The sequence below is a fragment of the Zeus faber genome (genome assembly GCF_960531495.2).
Source record: "Zeus faber genome assembly, chromosome: 10".
NCBI classification, from domain to species: domain Eukaryota; kingdom Metazoa; phylum Chordata; class Actinopteri; order Zeiformes; family Zeidae; genus Zeus; species Zeus faber.
In genome coordinates, this window is record NC_137199.1 from 13,348,578 (window position 1) to 13,368,120 (window position 19,543).

The window sequence follows — 19,543 nt, forward strand, 5'->3', positions numbered from 1 at the left end:
CTGTATCCACTGGTAACGCAGCCTTGGGGGATTTCTTTGTTTTACCCTCCTCCTCCTCCTCCTCGTTAAACGGCGACAAGTAGAGCCTGGACTGGGGTTCGGTAGATCCACGCCGTCACGTCCTTACGATGTCAGGTCTTTTGTCCGAGGGCAGAGATGGACTGAGCGATTTGACACATATCGATTTGGGAAATGCAGTGTGCTGCATGTAGTGTGTGGGATCGTGACAATCATGTTCAGTATTGATTTTCAGCAGCAGATGCTACATTTTTGCCCACGCTGACATGGTAGCCTAAAGCTCCTTGGAAACACCTGTCTGCATCTGCTACACTGATGCACCATGTCATGGATTCCCCCTTTTGCAAGAATAGGGATAGTGCATTATAATAATAATAATGATAATAATAATAATAACAATAATATTATTATTATTATTATTATTATAAGATTATTAAGACTAATAATAACAACAATCATATAATATCAATGATGATGATGATGATGATGATAGTAATAATAACCTATATTTGTATAGCACCTTTCCTACACAACGTGCAACTAAACATGCTTGCATTATTAGAAGGTCATCAAATAGAAACAATTAAAAAAAAAAAAAAAAGAAGGAAAATGGACTTAATTGAAAAAGTCTGTATATGAATATGCATGTGTTGCTTCTCTTTTTATTTTGCCATTATTCAATGGAAATTTGGCTATTTTTGTACATTTTGGCTATTGTTGTTTACTTTTTTCAGACCGCAAATATATTTCTTTGTTGCAAATTGTCTGTTCAGCGATCGACCGATCCTTACCGCCACAAATTCCTCTCGTGTTAAAATATACTTGGTTGAAATAAACCGATTCGGAGTCGGATGCTGATTCTGACGATCCAGAAATTCAGCATTTCCGCAGATGAAATTCCCTGTCAAAATGCAAGTACGCAGGTTGCAGCCATTGTACTTTGGTGCATCCTCACCGCGAATCCAACATCGACCACGACGTCCCGGGCCGCTCTGAAATCATTTGCTTTTTTTGGCTCCTGGCTCTTCCAACGGGGATGATTCAGGGCGTTATGTAAGCAACGCTGCTGGCTTTGTGCGAGGGACATCTGATGGAAAGAGTGGCTCCGTCTCGCCACTTCCCAGTGACTCATGGGAGATTTTGTCCGAGCCAGAGACAGTGAGAGAGAGAGACAGACAGACGGCAGCTCAGATGGGTTTCCCACTGGGGTGAAACGAAAAGTCCGACTTGGGGAGTCCGAGCTTTTGTTGAAACTTTCGTAATGTTCAATCACACGGTGAGAGCCTCCGGGGAGCCTCCGTGTATTGAACGGACAAACATTCCCTTCATTTACTGAGTCCAGTATTTTTAGAGATTTAATTAACTACGGTGCTGAAATTGGACGGTGACACATTTTCTATCTAATCATTTCCATAAACAATAAAACAATTACTGTGAGCTTAAAGTAAAGATTGTCTGCTTCGATGTGAGTTTTTCCACGAATATCGGTTCCATAACTTCGGAATTACAACCCTTTTCATGCAAAGTCCACTTTTTTCAGGAAACAGATCACTATCCTGTTAAGAATGAACCACTGTCTTGATCATATTTGTTTCATTTGGTTGGATATATTCTTGTATGAAGTGACTTTCTGAAGCCTCTGACCCATCGGCAGACGTCCAATATGTGAGCCCTGCAGATTTGTGTCATGGTTGACTTGGCTTGGGGGATTTGGGGAGGATTAGCGCAGGTCAGGGTGATGCTCCATACCCTCATCTCCACAGCGGGACCCGGTATTAAACCTGGCAACCGTATGGACACTGTATAAAAATCCAAGGCGACAGGAAATATGGGGCCTGATGGCCCTGGCGCTCCAATGCCCTGGTGCCCCGATTCCCCTGGTGCTCAGATGCCCCTGGTGCTCAGATGCACCGGGTGCTCAGATGCTCCTGGTGCTCAGATGCACCTGTTTCCCCCATGCCCCTGGTGCCCCTGGTGCTCCATCCATGTGCTTTCTGCCCCACCCTGTTAGAGCAACCCCAAGCCAGAGCTTCCTCCCCTTCCTCCCTTAATTGCTTGGTTACATAACATACCTCTTTTTTGGGGGGGGAGGTGGGGTCTAGCCACCGAATGGCCTTGTTTCACCATAGCAGTTAGTGCCCAGGCGGCACCCAGCAGGTGCACTATTTAAAGGGCCGTCTCCAGTGTTTTTTGGGGTCGTTTTTTTTTTTTTTTTTTAAACAATTTCCCGCTTTCCAATGGCGCAGCATGCAGAAATAGTTCAATTCCAGGTCACTGCCCCCCATCTCACATGATTGATTTTAGGACCAGAAGTTAAATGTTAAGTAGAAATAAGTCCTCAAGTCGGGCATGTCGAGCTGCAGGTGACAAAGCTGGAAGAGACGAAAATTCAGCGGGGGGGTGTGTGGTGCTGAACAAGCCTAGTCATGGTGTGGTGACATCGCAATTTTGCTTTTCAGGTGTGTGGGTGTGTGTATGTGTGCACGGAGGGGGTCCAAAAAAATGAAAATGAAAATCAATAATGCAGTGGCCCCTATCACCGTCATGTTTCCCTGCTGGATAAAACCATCTCTTATCACTCGTTCCGCCTCGTTGGGGAGCGCAGTCTATCGAGCATAAACAATAACAATTCTCCATCTTGTCAATCTTCCTCCAAGCGGGTACTCTGTTCACTTCGATCAGTTATCGACGCTCGGGCGATTCAGTCGCCGTGATTGAGAATCGGCTTTATCCGAACACGCCCCCCCCCCCCCCCCCCCCCGGATCAATAAAGTCCGATCTTAGTTTATCACTCGTTGCCGTGGCGGCGCTAAAGCAATGACTTTTACGATCACCAAACACGGCCTTGTCTTTCCTTTTCCATCTGGAGAAAGCGGGGTGTGAAATGAACCTTGGAGACATCGCCGTTCTCCTTTCTTCTTATTTTTAACCTGAATCGCATTCCGGCTTGGGGCGACGTTGCGTCAGCGTTGGAACGGCGCAGAGGATGAACCTTGCCTTGTAATTATTGCCAACACTCTTTGGGAGATAGTCATTAATTGCCTTGTTTTTATTACAGCGTCAGGGAGGAGCGACCTTGTGTGACAGGTGATGGGACTTAATGAGGGCGGGCGGTTGCTCAATCACACTTTGCCCGGTGGATCCGTGGTGTCGTGCAAAGTTCAAACTTTGAGAAGGCGGCAGGTGGTTAAGGTTAGGTTTTGGTGGTTTTGTAATTGTTCTTTGTGGCCCTACCCTTGTTTGCCCTGTAGAAGGAAACTCTGCATGCAGTTGTGGTAAATAGGTCACATAAGAAATATGCACTGAAATAAAACCAAATCAAATAAAATCGATGTCAGAAAACACGGGAAACATGCATTTCGATTAGGGCTGTGTATTGTTTTAAAAATAAAGTATAAAAAATAACAATCCTTTTTTTTTTTTTTTTCGACTATAACCATCATGTGAAAGGAAGCATCCAGTTGCATGAAATGCCACCACTCTTCCCCATCCAAATGGTTTTTACACAAATACATTTTGAAAGTGTTTTAAAATGATTGAAATATTTATTAAATAACTGTGCGAAGCTCTCCAATGAAGCATTGGGGCAGTGTCATTTTAAACAGATAAATCATTCCTCCTGATAGCCAGTACAGGAGGAATGATCACAGCAAGGAGAGAAGAACGCTCGCGAGAAAAACCAAACAAAGTCATTTTTTACTAGATCTGGGTACAAAAAGGATCGAATGCAGGCATCTTTTGAATGGAGAAGTTTCGATACCACTTGGTGTTGGGTTGTTTCGGTAGACACCTTCAAAAAGGTATTGAGCACCGATACCCGGTCCTGTTGATTGTGGAACTGAGTTTTATAAACTATGGGCTGTTTAGTGTGAAGGGCTCATTGTCATGTGGCTAACGGTGATGGGAAAAGCGGGAAAAGCAAGTGCATGAGCCTAATGTGTTTCTGTGAAAGACATTGCTTTACACGTTATTGAGAACCTCGAGGTATAAATGGTTTTTTTTTTTCGAATGTAAATTGTTGGATGACAACATCCATTTGTTGACCTCTGTCTTCGAAAACATCGTTTTTTGGCTTAATTTCCTTGTCCCATGAATTCATATGAATGTGGATTGAATGCAGGTCTTTGTAAATTGTCCTTGGAAGACATGGAAATGTACTGGAAAGTATAGGGTTCCCAGAAGAGTCGAAGGAGACATTTACAGGAGAGCAAAAAAAACCAAAACAAACATTTCCATCTCGAACCGAGGAACGTGGAAACCCCCCCCCCCCTCCACACACACACACACACACACACACACACACACACACACACACACACACACACACACACACACACACACACACACACACACACACACACACAGACATGTACATTAACCCCTATGGGTGGGTGCGGTACTGGCGCTGGACACTAGAGGCGGCCAGAGTGCCTGAGTTGAGAGGAAGGAAATTTACCTGGAAACGTGGAAAAGTACCTGTGCGGGGAATCTCCCACTGCAGTGAACACAATAACAACGTGAAAGCTCGAAAAATCTTTGCGCTTCGCAAGTGATGCATCTCTTTGCATCAGTGTGTTGGAGCGTTTGGAGGGTTATGCAGTAAAAAAAACAAACAAACAAAAAAAAAAGCTGTGAGAATGAATGGAATCGCGATGAAAAAGGTGTTTTTGTCTGCTTTACAAAAAGTACAATACAGTACATAACACACACACACACACACACGTACTGCTATTATGATCGTTTGCCAAAACTTTAAATAAATACTTCAATTAAAAAAAGAAAAAAGAAAAAACAGATAAGCAAAAAAATATAAAAAAATAAAAATAAAAATAAAACAAGGTAGAAATACGAAAGAGATTAAAAAAAAAAATATATATATATATATAAGTCAATAACAAACGATACAACTATGTGAACAATAAAACTGAAAAGAAAAGACAATATAAAAAATACAAAAAAAAAATACAAATCTATTTATGTTAAGATAAAAAAAAATAAGAAAAATAAGACATAAAAAAAAAAAACAACAACAAGAGAGATGGAAACATAAACTATAGGTCACAGCGTGCGTTGGGGGAGCGGGTCCCCGGGTCGGACCCTGCCGCTGCAGCCTAGTGTTGGGTCGTTCGCGAACGCTCCGGCGCTTCGGAACGGCCCCGTTGATGAGCTCCCTTTGCCGGGTTTTACAGACCGATACGTCGCGCTGTTTGTTGAGGCTGCCGTCTCCGAATATCGTACAATACTGTTTTGTTTTTTCTGCGATGCTTTAGGGAGGTTTTTTTTTTAACGTGAATCCTTTAAATATCCCCCAAATAGATAAATAAATACAAATGAACGAAATACAATAAACATACTTGGGCGGAGTGTCATTTATTTTCGGGTGTTATTGAAGCCATTCGCCGATACGCACACGGACCGAAAGAAGGGAGCGCGATTGTTTGGAGCGGCTCTCGGAAACGAACGGAGCCGTAGGATCGGCGTCCCTCCGCGGAGCCGAGATGCCCGCCGCTACTTGCAGCCGGAGGGGAGGGGGGAGAGGAGGAGCCGGGTTCAGAACGGGGGCAGAGCCGACGGAGCCCGCGGAGCCAGACGCCTCATCTGCATAAGATATGCACCCGGCCAAACGACGCCCCGCCCGCTCCCCTCTTAAGGCGGGCGGTGGCAGAAAATAGCTCCATTCCCTCGCCAACCACCCGGATCCCCGCGTCCGTCCGCCCAACGAAGCTCCGCACCGACGCACCGCGGCGCTCCGCTCCGCTCCGACCCGCAGCCCGGGCACCGTGCGTCGGCTTCCGAGCTGAAAAACAAACCCCCGCCTCCCCCCGCTACTCCCACCCGCTCCCACACCGCACCCCACCCCCCGCGAAAAAAACAAGAAAACACAACAGCCCCACGACCCCCACGAACCAAGCCCGGATCTGTAAGCCAGGGACCCGACCAGCCGTCAAGGTGGCGAGAAGCGTCCTGCAGACCAGCCTGGTCCTGAACATGAGCACGGAGATGTTCGGGAAGACGCCCATGGAGGTGGCGGTGTACCAGCTGCACAACTTCTCCATCTCCTTCTTCTCCTCCCTGCTGGGGGGCGACGTGGTGTCCGTCAAACTGGACAACAGGTACATTCACTGCGCTTCATAGATCTCTAAAATAATAATAATAATAATAATAATAATAACAGTCATGATCATAATAATAATAATCATAATAATAATAATGTACAAGTGACCAAAATGTCCGCACAATCTCACCGTGGTGATCCCTCCTGCGTGCCCAATCTTCTTTTCGAAATACATATTTATAATAATTTATAATGTATGCCTTAATCCGGATACAGAATATGTTAACCATATATAAAACAAATTAGAAATATATAACTATATTAACATGCCATTAATGTTATCAAAATGTAATTATAATAATTAAACATAGTATTATTATTGTATTTCTATCGGTCAAACTTTGCATTCAAAATCCAAACATTGCATTCAAGATGTGAAAAAAATAAAATTACAATTTTCTTGAAATCCGGCTAACAACATTGTAAATATTATTATCATAATAATAATTATTGTTATTGTTCATAATAAAACTCCTTATGATGATCATTTTATCGGTCAAACTTTGCATTCACGTCCAAACTGCATTTTCAGTCGTCAGCATAACAGTGGATCCTGAACTTTTACCTGGACTTTGTCGGTTTGTCGAAGTGGGACAGGGCCCAGGCACACTGAGCTCTATGCAGTTCCACTTTCTTTTCTGAAAAAGTTGAACAGACTCATAGTTCCTCCATTGTTGTGCATGTTCATATTATTGTGTCCATACTTATACACTCTGTACGCGTCGTGCCCAGAACCCTCTGCCTATTCTCAACATTTAGTGTTGCTGTTTTACGTCGCTCGTCTCGTCTACAACAATGCGCCGACCCCCAAGTCTGGTACCTTGTATGTGACAATGCACTTGGCCGAATAAAGAAATTCTGATTCTCAGTCTGAACTCCACTTATTCACCAAACTGCTGCGGCTGTGATGTGATGATGTGGACACGCACGAGCCCTGTGTTTTGCTCTGAAAGCGGCTCCTGGTGACTATGTCTCCGTGCGACATTCGGCTCATGGTGTCTTTTCCCTTTTTTTTTCCTCTCTTGCAGCGCCTCTGGTGCTAGCGTTGTGGCCATCGACAACAAGATCGAACAGGCAATGGTAAGTTTACAGAAAATGGCAACTCGCTGCGAAACTACTCGTGCAGCCGTTTACACATCCCTCATAAGCCCTCGATATTTTGTATTTGGTTCTCTCAAGTCACACCGAGTTGATAGTACGGAGATACTATTTTGAGACATATAGGCCGTGCCCATGTTTACTATTGCAGAGGCGGAGAAAGCCGTAAAGTTTTCATTGCCTGACAGTTCTCTGTCTACTGAATTGGTCAATCTAAGCATTGTATTTTGCACCACAGGATAGGAAAAATAGCTTAGACTCCGATTGCCGGCAAGAATCTTCCTCGGCCTTGGATTGAACTGAACACATGGCCGTGCACGTGTCCATGCACGCCAATACGCTGTAGTGTGTTTGTGTTTGCAGCGTGGGCCGTACACTAGCACGCTTACGACACGTGACATGCGAGGCAGAGGTCTCTGCTGCAGGACCGGAAGGCAGGGAGCCCCAGAATGTCGGCCAAAAAAAAAAAAGCTTAATAAGACGGGGAAAACTCCCAAACGCCAGACTCTGACACCATCATTTCCAGAATCTGCCCATAACAGTTGAGATATTGAGTATCGGGGGTGCTCCGTGACTGAAGCCCACCAGCCTGTGGGGTTTGTGTCTGCATGTTGCTCTCCAGAGACCGTTCTCTCTCTAACCTCGCTTCACCTTCTTTCTCCGACGGCAGGACCTGGTGAAGAACCACCTGATGTACGCCGTGCGCGAGGAGGTGGAGATCCTCAAGGAGCAGATCAAGGAGCTGGCGGAGAAGAACAACCAGCTGGAGCGGGAGAACAACCTGCTGAAGAACCTGGCCAGCCCGGAGCAGCTGGAGAAGTTCCAGTCGCGGATCCCGGCCGACGCCCTGTCGCCACTGGACAACCAGCTGGCGCAGACCGTCCCGGAACGCCACCACCACCACCACCAGCAGCAGCAGCAGCAGCAGCAGCAGCAGCAGCTCCACCAGCTCCAGCAGCTCCAAGTCCACCAGCAGCAGCAGCAGCAGAAGCTCCAGCAGCCCTGCTCCTTCAGCGCCGGGTCTGCTGTGTAAGTGGCTCTGCCTAGGGGCGGGCAGAGCCACTGCCTCACATCCGCAATGGACCTCCACTTTGACGTTGAAACGTTGTTAAGTTGTCATCGTCCTTGGTGCCGCCGCCGCCGGACGGGGAGGAAAGAAACACAAACGTCTTCCCCGGAGACGTGAGATGGTCAAGGGGGAAAGGAAGCCCCCCCCCCCCCCCGCGGCCGAAAAACCGACCCAACGAGACACGCATATAACAACCTGTTGACACTGAAAAATACAGCCCAGGCCGGTTCCTGAAGACGCCCTGACCCGGCGCCTGGTCGGCCCCTCTGGGCCGGTCACCCCGGGACGCCGTCCACGGTCCAAAAAACTCTTTGTTTGTCTTAGTCTCCGTTCATAGAAGACAAAAGCGCTGAGAGAAAGCCGGAGGCTGAGGACGCCGCCGAGCGCTTGCTTTGGGACAGTCCAAAGGGTGGGGAAGCGCCCAACTCCCCGGCTCCCCCGTCCCCCATGCCTCGCCTTACGCCCCTTGTGATGGTGGTGGTGCTAGGGGGGGGAGGGGGTGCTAACCGTTGACAACATAAGGGTCCCAGCCCAATTTGGAGACCCGTCCAAAGACAGTCCTCCATGTCTCAGACGTGCGGATCTCTACGACCCGCCAAGCTCGGTGGACTCCTCCCGGTCGCGGCGATCCCCTTCAAGAGGAACCCTTCTAGGACTGTCGACAACATCCATCGATCCATGTATTGCTCTCGATGTTATTGTACATTAAACCGTAAACAACGTTATGCTAAAGGTCGAGTTAAAGTCAGCGCAGCTTGGGCTTTTAGGCGACCAGTTGCAATGCTTGTATCATCGTCTGCCGTTTTGGGGGCTTATGTGCTTCTGGGGGGGGGGCGTTAAAAAGAATCCTGTTGTTTTTATTTTTGTTTTGTTTTGTGATTTTGAACAGAAAAGAAAATCTGCCGTTTTTGTAAAAATAGGATCTTTGTACATTCTGTTTAGTTTTTTTCTTTGTTTTTCTTTGTTTGTTTCTTTTATATATACGGGAGGGTGAGTTTAGGGGCAAGATCGTCCCAGTTTTAGGGATGAGGCGCCCGGAGCTTTTTCGCGGGGACGGCGAAGCGCTCCTGACATCCGCAGGCGTTCTTCTCCTCTTCCGCTTCGTCCTCTTCTCCTCCTCCTGTTCTGTTGCGTTTCCCAAACGTTCCGATTTCGGACGCCGACCCTGCAAAACGACGGCATGACACCAGTGCCTGGATGTAGTGACGAGAGGGAAAACCACGAATTTCACACCAAACTCTAGCTACCAAAGACCTTCCGCCTCGTGCCCGTGCTCTCCGGAACGAGCCGAACCATAAAACCAGGACCATGTGTTACAACTTCACAGGGAGAAGTCTGGCTAGCAGCACTAAAGGTTTTTTTTTTTTGTTTTGTTTGGTTTTTATTTGTTTTGTTTTGTAAAGATAATGGTGTTGTTGCTGTTCTGTATCCAGGGAATAGGTGTTCACTATGGTGTATGGATACAAATGCACATTCGCAATAAACCTTATGTTTACACAACGCAGTCTGTTGACACTGTCTCTATTTTCTCCTCGCTCGGACTTTAAGGCATCGCCGGCCTCGCAAGAAGAGTGCTGTGAGGATTTTTAACAGAATAGTTCATAAAATCATTCCTTTCACACCAAAATATATAAGTTGATAAGGGGTTCAAAGCAGTATAATGTAACTATGTTACTATATTGTGGAACTATGATGTTACGGTTTCTCCGTTTCGGAAAGACCGCAAATTACATTGGTAAAAGAGGTATATTTAATGACGGGGAGGATTTTTTTTTTTAGCAATTTAGCAGCATTTGAGCTGAATATGAACCATCGTTAAAAACTGCTCTATGACATTAAGACTCCTACAATATAATTACGGGTATATCTGAGATGCACCCCGTCCAAAATGCACTCATTTGGCAAACTCCTATGTAGTTTGCCAAATTAGTGTTCAGGACAGTATGTGCAAACCCTTAGTGTGCATGAAATAGTGTGAGCAAAGTTGTCGCAAATACTGTCGAGCGTATCCCACAATGCATTGCGAGGGCAAGACGCTGGACGATTGTACCAAAAGTACCGCTACAGGAAGCATCCGATCTGTGTTTTCAGACCAATCATTCTCTCTTTTTCCCCAAATCTACTGAAAAAGTGCCTCTCCTGCATGTATCCATATCCCCGGGTTGTATTGTTTTGGGGTTTTTTGGCGGCTTTTCTGGGGATTTGTGGTCGAATATCACACGATAACGCCCGCTCAGTGGCATTTCTTCACATGGATACTTAACTAGAACAATTAAAATAACTTTAGTGTTGGACATCAACACGTTATTTTCTAAATTCCAACCTTTTAAATAATAAATTAAAACAAAAAAATGTATTTTAAAGGGTTTTGCCAACGGCTCTTAAGTAATAATTACTGTGTTGGCACATGCAGGGTTTTGGACAAAACACTTTGTTCCCCTCAGTGTTTCCCCTCAGACAGTTTGGCAGACAGTCGCCTGTAACCAGAGACTGTTTGTCTTCCCTTGAGCCGGGACCAGGGCCAGGACCAGGCACCGGGATGTGAGACTGAGCCTGAGCCTGGGCCCGGGTCAGGAGCAGGACCAGGACCTGGGATCAGGACCAGGGTTAGGAGCCGGACCTGGGATGTTTGGCAACCCGTGTTCCAGTTTCTGTTGACAGCTTTCCAATGCGATGAAACCTGAGACTGTTTGTCTTCCCACGAGCTGGAACCTGGACCTGTCCTGCATCAGGTACCAGAGACCAGGGACAGTACAAGGACCTGTACCTGGACTTGAACCGCGATGAGGACCTGGGACCTGGACCGTTTGGCAGCCACTCAGCAATCACTGGGACTCGCATGTAACTCGACACTGTTTTTCTTCCCTTGAACTGGGACCTGGACCAGGACCAGGACCAGCACCTGGATCAGGGCCAGCCTGGACTAGGATCTGGGCCAGCTAGCCTTCACCGTGGCACTGTGGAAAGCCCAGAACCACGTTCCAGAGATCAAATATCCAAAGAGTGAAGCAGCGTCTGGCCTACGTTCTTTATGAAATGAGAAAATAAAAAGGGGTTCAGTTGTTTCGATGGAACATGTCGCTGAAAACCAGCTGAAGGTCCTGAGAAATGCTTTCATCAAATAGAAATGTATACATTAAAACTCTCAAATTGAAAGTCAATGGAACCCCTGTACATGTTAGGAATTCCAACTCCCAAAAATAACAATAATAATAATAATATAACAAAAAAGATAATAATAATAATAATAATAATAATAATAACAACAACAAAACAACAGCAACAACAATAATTACAACAATAACAACAACAACAACAATAATAATAATAATAATAATAATAATAACAATAACGATAATAATAATAATAATAACAATAATGACTATAATAATAATAATAATAATAATAATAACAATTAATAATTCATAAATAATTGCTGCAGGCACCAATACACAGGGTCCAGTTTAGCCATGTTAGTTACGTATTACACGTTTCAGAGGTTCCCAAATCTGCGCTCTGTGATTATTCGTGGGGATGGTTGGAGCTGACCGAGGGACTCTCCCCCACCGTGTCAGACCAGATGTCACTGATAATCTTGATACTTAATACACTGATAATTATTTCTTTAATTGCTCTCCTTTTGCGGGGATGGGGGCCACGCTTGGGAGGGGGGGGCGAATTCGAGTTCAAATTGCCGTTTGAGGAACACCCGCTGCGTCAGCTGCAATTGGCTGCTCGTGTCACATGTTTTGTAAAACGGTGCACAAGTTGCAGTTTTCCGAGTTTCCTTTAAACGCAGCCCCCCGCTCAGGCCGTCTGTCTAGATGATGACACAATACAGCTCCTGAAACGTATGAGATTAAGACAGTTTTTCACTAATTGCTGCTCCAAATGTGGATCGCTGTTGATCAAGCTCCAATGACAAAACGTCGGAAACGTCTCAGTTCTGACGAGACCTCAACCATGTCTGTGCGTACTGCTGGTGTCGTGTTTCAGATGCTTTAAGCCCGAAAAAAAACAGACGCCGAGCAATTACAATAAGGGTAACCAATAAGAGGTCCAGCCCGCTTCATTGTAAATATAAGGATATATAAAAATAATATGAAGATTAATAACCATTTATACTGTAGATTATGGCCTGGGGTAGCTGCAGTGGAAAAGTCAGTCAGCGCTGTGACTACTTTTACTTCTTCAAGTACTGCTTCTCAAATCTGGAGGCAATTACAGCCGGATTTTGGCTCCAAACGTGTTCTTTTGCTTTTGCACTCGGCCCAACGTTCTATCCTATTTTTATTTTTATTTTGATCTGGTGACAGTTTGTTCCAGGGACATTTTGGTGTCACTTCTTAAACTGACGAGGGAAACAAATAAATCAACTTGATGGTATGTGAAATGTGGTATTTTTCAATATCTAAATTCATCGGTGGCATTGTTAAATTTGAGGAAGTGTAAAACACAGAATATCATAATTATTTCAACACTTGACGTGCTAAAACGTATTTTTAAACTGACTTAAAAAAAAAAAAAGCCTATATGAACCGTCTCCCCCTCCCGACTTCTCTGACGTCTCCTATGGCGTCATTTTTATTTTAACGTGCTGCAGGTGTCTTGCCCCCGGAAATCTCATTAATCGCTCATACGTACGCAATACGTTGCATCGATTAAGGGGTTTTCACTTGTACACATGGGAGCTGCGAGTCAAGGCGTCAGTAGTGACGACTTCCAACTTTCCACGAAGCAGAGTTAAATATTCAAAAGGGAGAGAGAGAGAGAGAGAGAGAGAGAGAGAGAGAGAGAGAGAGAGAGAGAGAGAGAGAGAGAGAGAGAGAACCGCCTTAGGTGTGGAATTTGTACATTTTAGGTTCCTGCTTGCTTGGAGACTTCCTCCATGGGTAGCGGGCATGGTGGTCAGACCGGATTACTGCTGTTATGCAATGTTTAAAAAAACCCAGAACATCTGTTTTGGATGGAGGGTTAGTTGGAGCACTGGGATGAAGAGCCCTCGCCCTCTTCCTACATGTGGTTGGGTTTGCATGCAAGGAGGTGATTTGTCCTGATTGGATTTCATGCAGCTCCACGCTCAACATGTGTGTCCGGCAGACAACCATATCCATCATGTCGGTTTGGGAGCCGGGGTCCAATTGGAACTAACATCTCAGTTAAGGGGTTATAGAATATATAACTGTTATTATCACTAACCTGCCATGAGCCCTTGTTTTGGGTAGTTATGTAGAATCATTGTCCAAACACTCCATCCAGTTACAGATCCAGTTATAGATCCAGTTATATATACAGTTATGGATACAGTTATAGATCCAGTTATAGATCCAGTTATATATACAGTTATGGATACAGTTATAGATCCAGTTATAGAGCCAGTTATGGATACAGTTATAGATTCAGTTATAGAGCCAGTTATGGATACAGTTATAGATCCAGTTATAGAGCCAGTTATATATACAGTTATGGATACAGTTATAGATCCAGTTATGGATACAGTTATAGATCCAGTTATAGAGCCAGTTATATATACAGTTATGGATCCAGTTATAGATCCAGTTATATATACAGTTATGGATCCAGTTATAGATCCAGTTATATATACAGTTATGGATACAGTTATAGATCCAGTTATAGAGCCAGTTATGGATACAGTTATAGATCCAGTTATAGAGCCAGTTATATATACAGTTATGGATACAGTTATACATCCAGTTATATATACAGTTATGGATACAGTTATAGATCCAGTTATATATACAGTCATGGATACAGTTATAGATCCAGTTATAGATCTAGTTATATATACAGTTAGGGATACAGTTATAGATCCAGTTATATATACAGTTATGGATACAGTTATAGATCCAGTTATAGATACAGTTAATGATACAGTTAATGATACAGTTAATGATACAGTTATAGAACCAGTTATGGATCCAGTTATATATACAGTTATGGATCTAGTTATATATACAGTTATAAATCTAGTTATATATACAGTTATGGATACGGTTATAGAGCCAATTATATATATAGTAATAGATACAGATATAGATACGATTATAGATCCAGTTATAGATATAATTATAGATACAGTTATAGATGCAGTTTTACGTATAGTTATAGATGCAGTTAAAGATACAGTTATAGATACAGTTATGGATACATTTATATATACAGTTGTAGACCCATTTTTAGATCCAGTTATAGATATAGTTGTGGATACAGCTATAGATACAGTTATAGATCCAGTTATAGATACAGTTACAGTATATATACAGTTGTAGATCCAGTTTTAGATCCAGTTATAGTTATAATTATAGATACAGTCATAGATACAGTTATATATACAGTTATAGATACAATTTTAGATCCAGTTATATTTATAGTTGTAGATACTGTACAGCTACAGATACAGTTATAGATACAGCTATAGATACAGCTACAGATACAGTTAAAGATACAGCTATAGATAGAGTTATAGATTCCTCCTCACTGGTTATTACATCACTGTAAAAAATAAACAGAGTGTTTTTGAGTGGCTGCTTCACATGATTACAAACACGCCTGCACCCAAACATTCATGCATTCCACTCTGGGCGTCAATATAATGTGTTTTAAAGCGCAATGAAATGTGACCTCAGCAGCGGGACGGGGAGAATGAACCACCTCAAAGCCTCTTTGTTAGTCGTCATCTTGGGCCGAGCCTTAAAGGTCACAAGGAAATAAGAAATACAAATAAAAATAAAAACGTATAAAAAAAATCATGAGATCAAAAGTTAGTTGATCTAATTGAAGTTTCTTAGAAAACCTCCCTGACAGTCGTTTAAAGGCCAAAAGAGAGTGATGCTAATTCATTATTTCATCCACAGCCTCCATGCAAGTCACGCATCACTTACATAACAAGACACGCACCGACACACACACACACACGCGCACGCACGCACGCACGCACTCACACACACACACACACACACACACACACACACACACACACACACACACACACACCTGTTTTTGCCTCACAAGTCGCCCAAATTACTGACGAAGCCTTTAGTTTGCAGACGGGCGTGGCTGCGTTCCTCTTGTATACACAGCTCCGTTTCAATAGGTTATTTGTCAGAATGGAAAAAACTAAATAGAACTTTGGGTTTAACTTGCATCGGGCTCAGTTACAATGAGCGATCTTTATTTGTTGGTTCTTTCCACGAATTTAAAATAAAAATGTACCAATTCTTGATTGAATTGAATTTCTTAATGAATCAATAAAGTGGAAAATGGACATAAAACATGAGGATTAATGAGCTGGAATTCAAACAGAGAATCTGAAAACTTGGATAAGAAATATTGGGGGTCATGAGATGCAACTATGGTGAATTATTGTTTTTGTTTTTTTTTAACAATTTGCAGCAGCAATGTGAGCTACAGTACAGGCTGGGAAAAATGTTGAATTATCATATTTTCTTAACGACCACAAGGAACATATCTACTGTAAACTTGAAATGATACAGATTGAATCATTCCTTAGAGCTGTGTTTCCCAACCTCTTTTGAGCACAGCACCATTTCACAATGAAATAATCCGGTGGCACTACATCACTATCATGTTAACCACTAAAAACTTCTGAAACATGTTTGAAACGACTGTGTTTAATATTATTATTATTATTGTTATTATTGTTATAATAATAATAATAATGATAATAATAATAATAATAATAATAATAATAATAATAATAATAATAATTATGATTATTATTATTATTATTATTATTATTATTATTATTATTATTATTATTATTATTATTATTATTATTATTATTGTGGCCTACTAATAATTATTAATGCAAGGCTCACAAACGATTAGCAAACAGCTCTTTTAAATGAGAGCCACTCCAGTAAGAGTGGGCAACATTAAAACCAAGTGAACCTGAAACGTGTCATGACTATTTTTGCGTCATTCGACAAAACCATGGAGGGCAAATTGGGCAGTTTGCTATGATCCACTCCATAGGCCACAGATTATTATGGATTATGTATGATTCACGACGAACAACACGCAGACAGAAGTCAAACAAGCTGATCCCAGGTCATATTTACTTTTTCCTCGTTGGTTATTCAGCGCGACGGCAGATACAGGCCGTCACCACAGGCCCCTCAAACGAGAAAGGCTGGTTCTTTCACAGGCAGCCGTGCCGTGTGGGATTCCGGGTGACTAGCACAAAACAAACAAACAAAAAAAGGAAAGGTGGGTATTCAGCAGAAATCCACATTTTGGGTCAATCGGGACATTAGTTTTTTTTCCCCCGGAGCTGCTTTGCAGCAGAGCGGCACAAGTCATGTCAGGAATGCATGCGATGGAAAACAAGCTTCCAGTCTGAAGACAAAAGGTCAGCGGCTCTGCGTTTCGGATTTAGGGAGATGCCCGTGCTCATGACTGCACAGCGAGGGTCCGAGGCCCTGGATCCAAGAGCCCAAGGGGTGAGGAGGGGGGCGCCGGGTTATGCAACGTACACACTGGAGAGAGAAACGTGGAGTGGGTTGGTAAAATGTAAGAAGCTACGAGGGGGCGGGGCTTCATAACCGTGTATGGTCACGTTAACACGCACATGCATACAGACATACACGCACACACAAATACGCACACACACACACACACACACACAGACACAAACACACACACAGACACACACACACACACACACACACACACACACACACACACACACACACACACACACACACACAAACGCAAGAAAAGAAATTGGTGATAGATAAACAACATATAAATATATATAAATATTAAAGTAAATTATAAACCAGTATCAAAACTCTGTATCAATCATTTGAAGTGTGAAAGGCCATTGTGCATGTTTGCATACACTGTATATTTACTGCACATACTGTATATGTGTGTGTGTGTGTGTGTGTGTGTGCGTGCGCGTGCGCGTGTGTGTGTGTGTCTGTGTGTCTGTGAATGTCACGCCACAGAAATCCAGCTCCTCCTGTCCGACTGAAAGTCTTGACTGAGACATTGACACCGACAGAGCAAACAAAGCTCTGACAGTTTAACCTCTGATTTCTGCGCCGACGTACGGCAACTCTACCGGAGGTGAAAAACATTACCTGAGCACGCCTGCGCAGGATCGGGCAATTTGCCAAAGAGCCGTGGCGGCAGTAGTTTCAGAAACCGACAACTCCTGGAATTGACTTGGCTTCATTTCAGTGATCTTTATTTGATTTGCATCGTTTGAGTTTGGCGCTGGAAATACAGGAGTGATGAGCTCGAATCCCCACGTTGGATATATAATATAATGGCAGAGCCCGACAGGCGCATGCAGGGGGAGGCGGAGGTTAGCGCAGCAACGCGGCAAGGCGGGCGGGGCAGGAGGGACCGGCCGCTTAAACAGGCCGGCCCACATAAGGGCGTGGAAGCGCGTGGCGCCGTCAAGTTGTCTGACGGAGACAGCTCCGCCGGCCGCATCGTTGGCGCGTCGGCCCCTCTTCTTTCAAATCGACGGAACTGTCACGATGATGTCCCCGGCGCAGCCACAAGTCATCCTCTACGACAAAAAACACTTGACAGATGGTTTTTTTTTTGTTTGTTTTTTTCTTTTCTTTCGTTTGATTTCCAGACGGCCGAAGCTGAATGAAAAGAACACAATAAAAAATCAAAATATTTTGGTGATCGCTGCGGTCACAGTGAAGGATACGGGGCTTCATCCCTAATTCATCCCAGGATCCGACGCATGTAGCTTTGCGCGGAAAGAGTCCGAGTTTTGAGCTCAATAAATCTCACCCGATCTTTCAGGAAACCTTCCACCCAGGCACATACTGCCTCAGTCGCATCTGAGCAGGAGTAAATTGAATATTGCCAAATTATTCAAGTTTATTGTTCATTATTTTAGGTACAGTTTCATATAATATTCTGTCCTGTATATTGCCATTTCTTTATTGTGATTTTTCACTGTTAATTTTTAGGATTATTTGTACTGTTTACTTTAAGTCTTGTCGTGTTTACTGTTAGTCTTGTATTGTGTACTGTTTGTGTTTAGGTTCATCGCCTATTTCTGTTTTTTTTTTTTTTTTAATTTCTATTAAATGTTTGTTTATTGCACTTTTTTTTCCTGATATTTCCTTCATTTTTCATCATTTTATTCATTTTTTCACCCCATTTTTTTACTCAAAGTATCTCTATCTATATCTATCTATCTATCTATCTATTTATCTATCTATCTATATATCTAACTATCTATCTATCTATCTATCTATCTATCTATCTCTCTATCTATCTATCTATCTATCTATCTATCTATCTATCTATCTATCTAACTATCTATCTATCTATCTATCTATCTATCTCTCTATCTATCTATCTATCTATCTATCTATCTATCTATCTATCTATCTATCTATCTGTCTGTCTGTCTGTCTCTCTGTCTGTCTGTCTGCCTATCGATCTACTTACCTACCTGTCTATCTATCTATCTATCTATCTATCTATCTATCTATCTATCTCTCTATCTATCTGTCTGTCTGTCTGTCTGTCTGTCTGTCTGTCTGTCTGCCTGTCTGTCTATCGATCTACTTACCTACCTGTCTATCTATCTGTCTGTCTGTCTGTCTGTCTCTCTGTCTGTCTGTCTGTCTGTCTGCCTGTCTGTCTGCCTGTCTGTCTCTCTATCTACTTACCTATCTATCTATCTATCTATCTATCTATCTATCTATCTATCTATCTATCTATCTATCTATCTATCTATCTATCTATCTATCTATCTATCTATCTATCTATCTATCTATCTAACTATCTATCTATCGGTCTGTCTGTCTGTCTGTCTGTCTGTCGCTCTGTCTGTCTGTCTGTCTGTCTGTCTGTCTGTCTGTCTGTCTGTCTGTCTGCCTGTCTGTCTGCCTGTCTGTCTATCGATCTACTTACCTACCTGTCTATCCATCTATCTATCTATCTATCTATCTATCTATCTATCTATCTATCTGTCTATCGATCTGTCTGTCGATCTGTCTGTCTGTCTGTCTGTCTCTCTGTCTGTCTGTCTGTCTGTCTGTCTGCCTGTCTGTCTGCCTGTCTGTCTATCTATCTATCTATCTATCTATCTATCTATCTATCTATCTATCTATCTATCTATCCATTCATCCATCAAAGTACAAGTTCCCAGCCATAGCTTGTAAAGGAGGGCGCTATTCCAATTGGTAAATAATAAAAAAAAAAAATGAAATCCAGCA

At 43.1% G+C, this 19,543-nt stretch overlaps 1 protein-coding gene across 2 annotated transcripts in view; it reads left to right on the top strand.

Annotated features, from left to right (window-relative positions):
* Window positions 1-9,804, top strand: part of tsc22d3 (TSC22 domain family, member 3) — a gene marked incomplete at its 5' end in the record, with an annotated part of 47,392 nt that extends 37,588 nt beyond the window's left edge. Inside the window, 3 exons of one of the 2 annotated variants that reach the window (XM_080008434.1) lie at window positions 5,642-6,131; window positions 7,162-7,213; window positions 7,902-9,804. In XM_080008434.1, coding sequence (XP_079864560.1) covers window positions 6,007-6,131; window positions 7,162-7,213; window positions 7,902-8,264 — 540 coding nt within the window. In that variant the 3' untranslated portion in view covers window positions 8,265-9,804. Of the gene's footprint in view, window positions 1-5,641; window positions 6,132-7,161; window positions 7,214-7,901 lie in introns of those variants that run through there. The other variant, XM_080008433.1, reaches the window with a different exon arrangement.
* Between the last annotated feature and the right edge of the window lie 9,739 nt (window positions 9,805-19,543).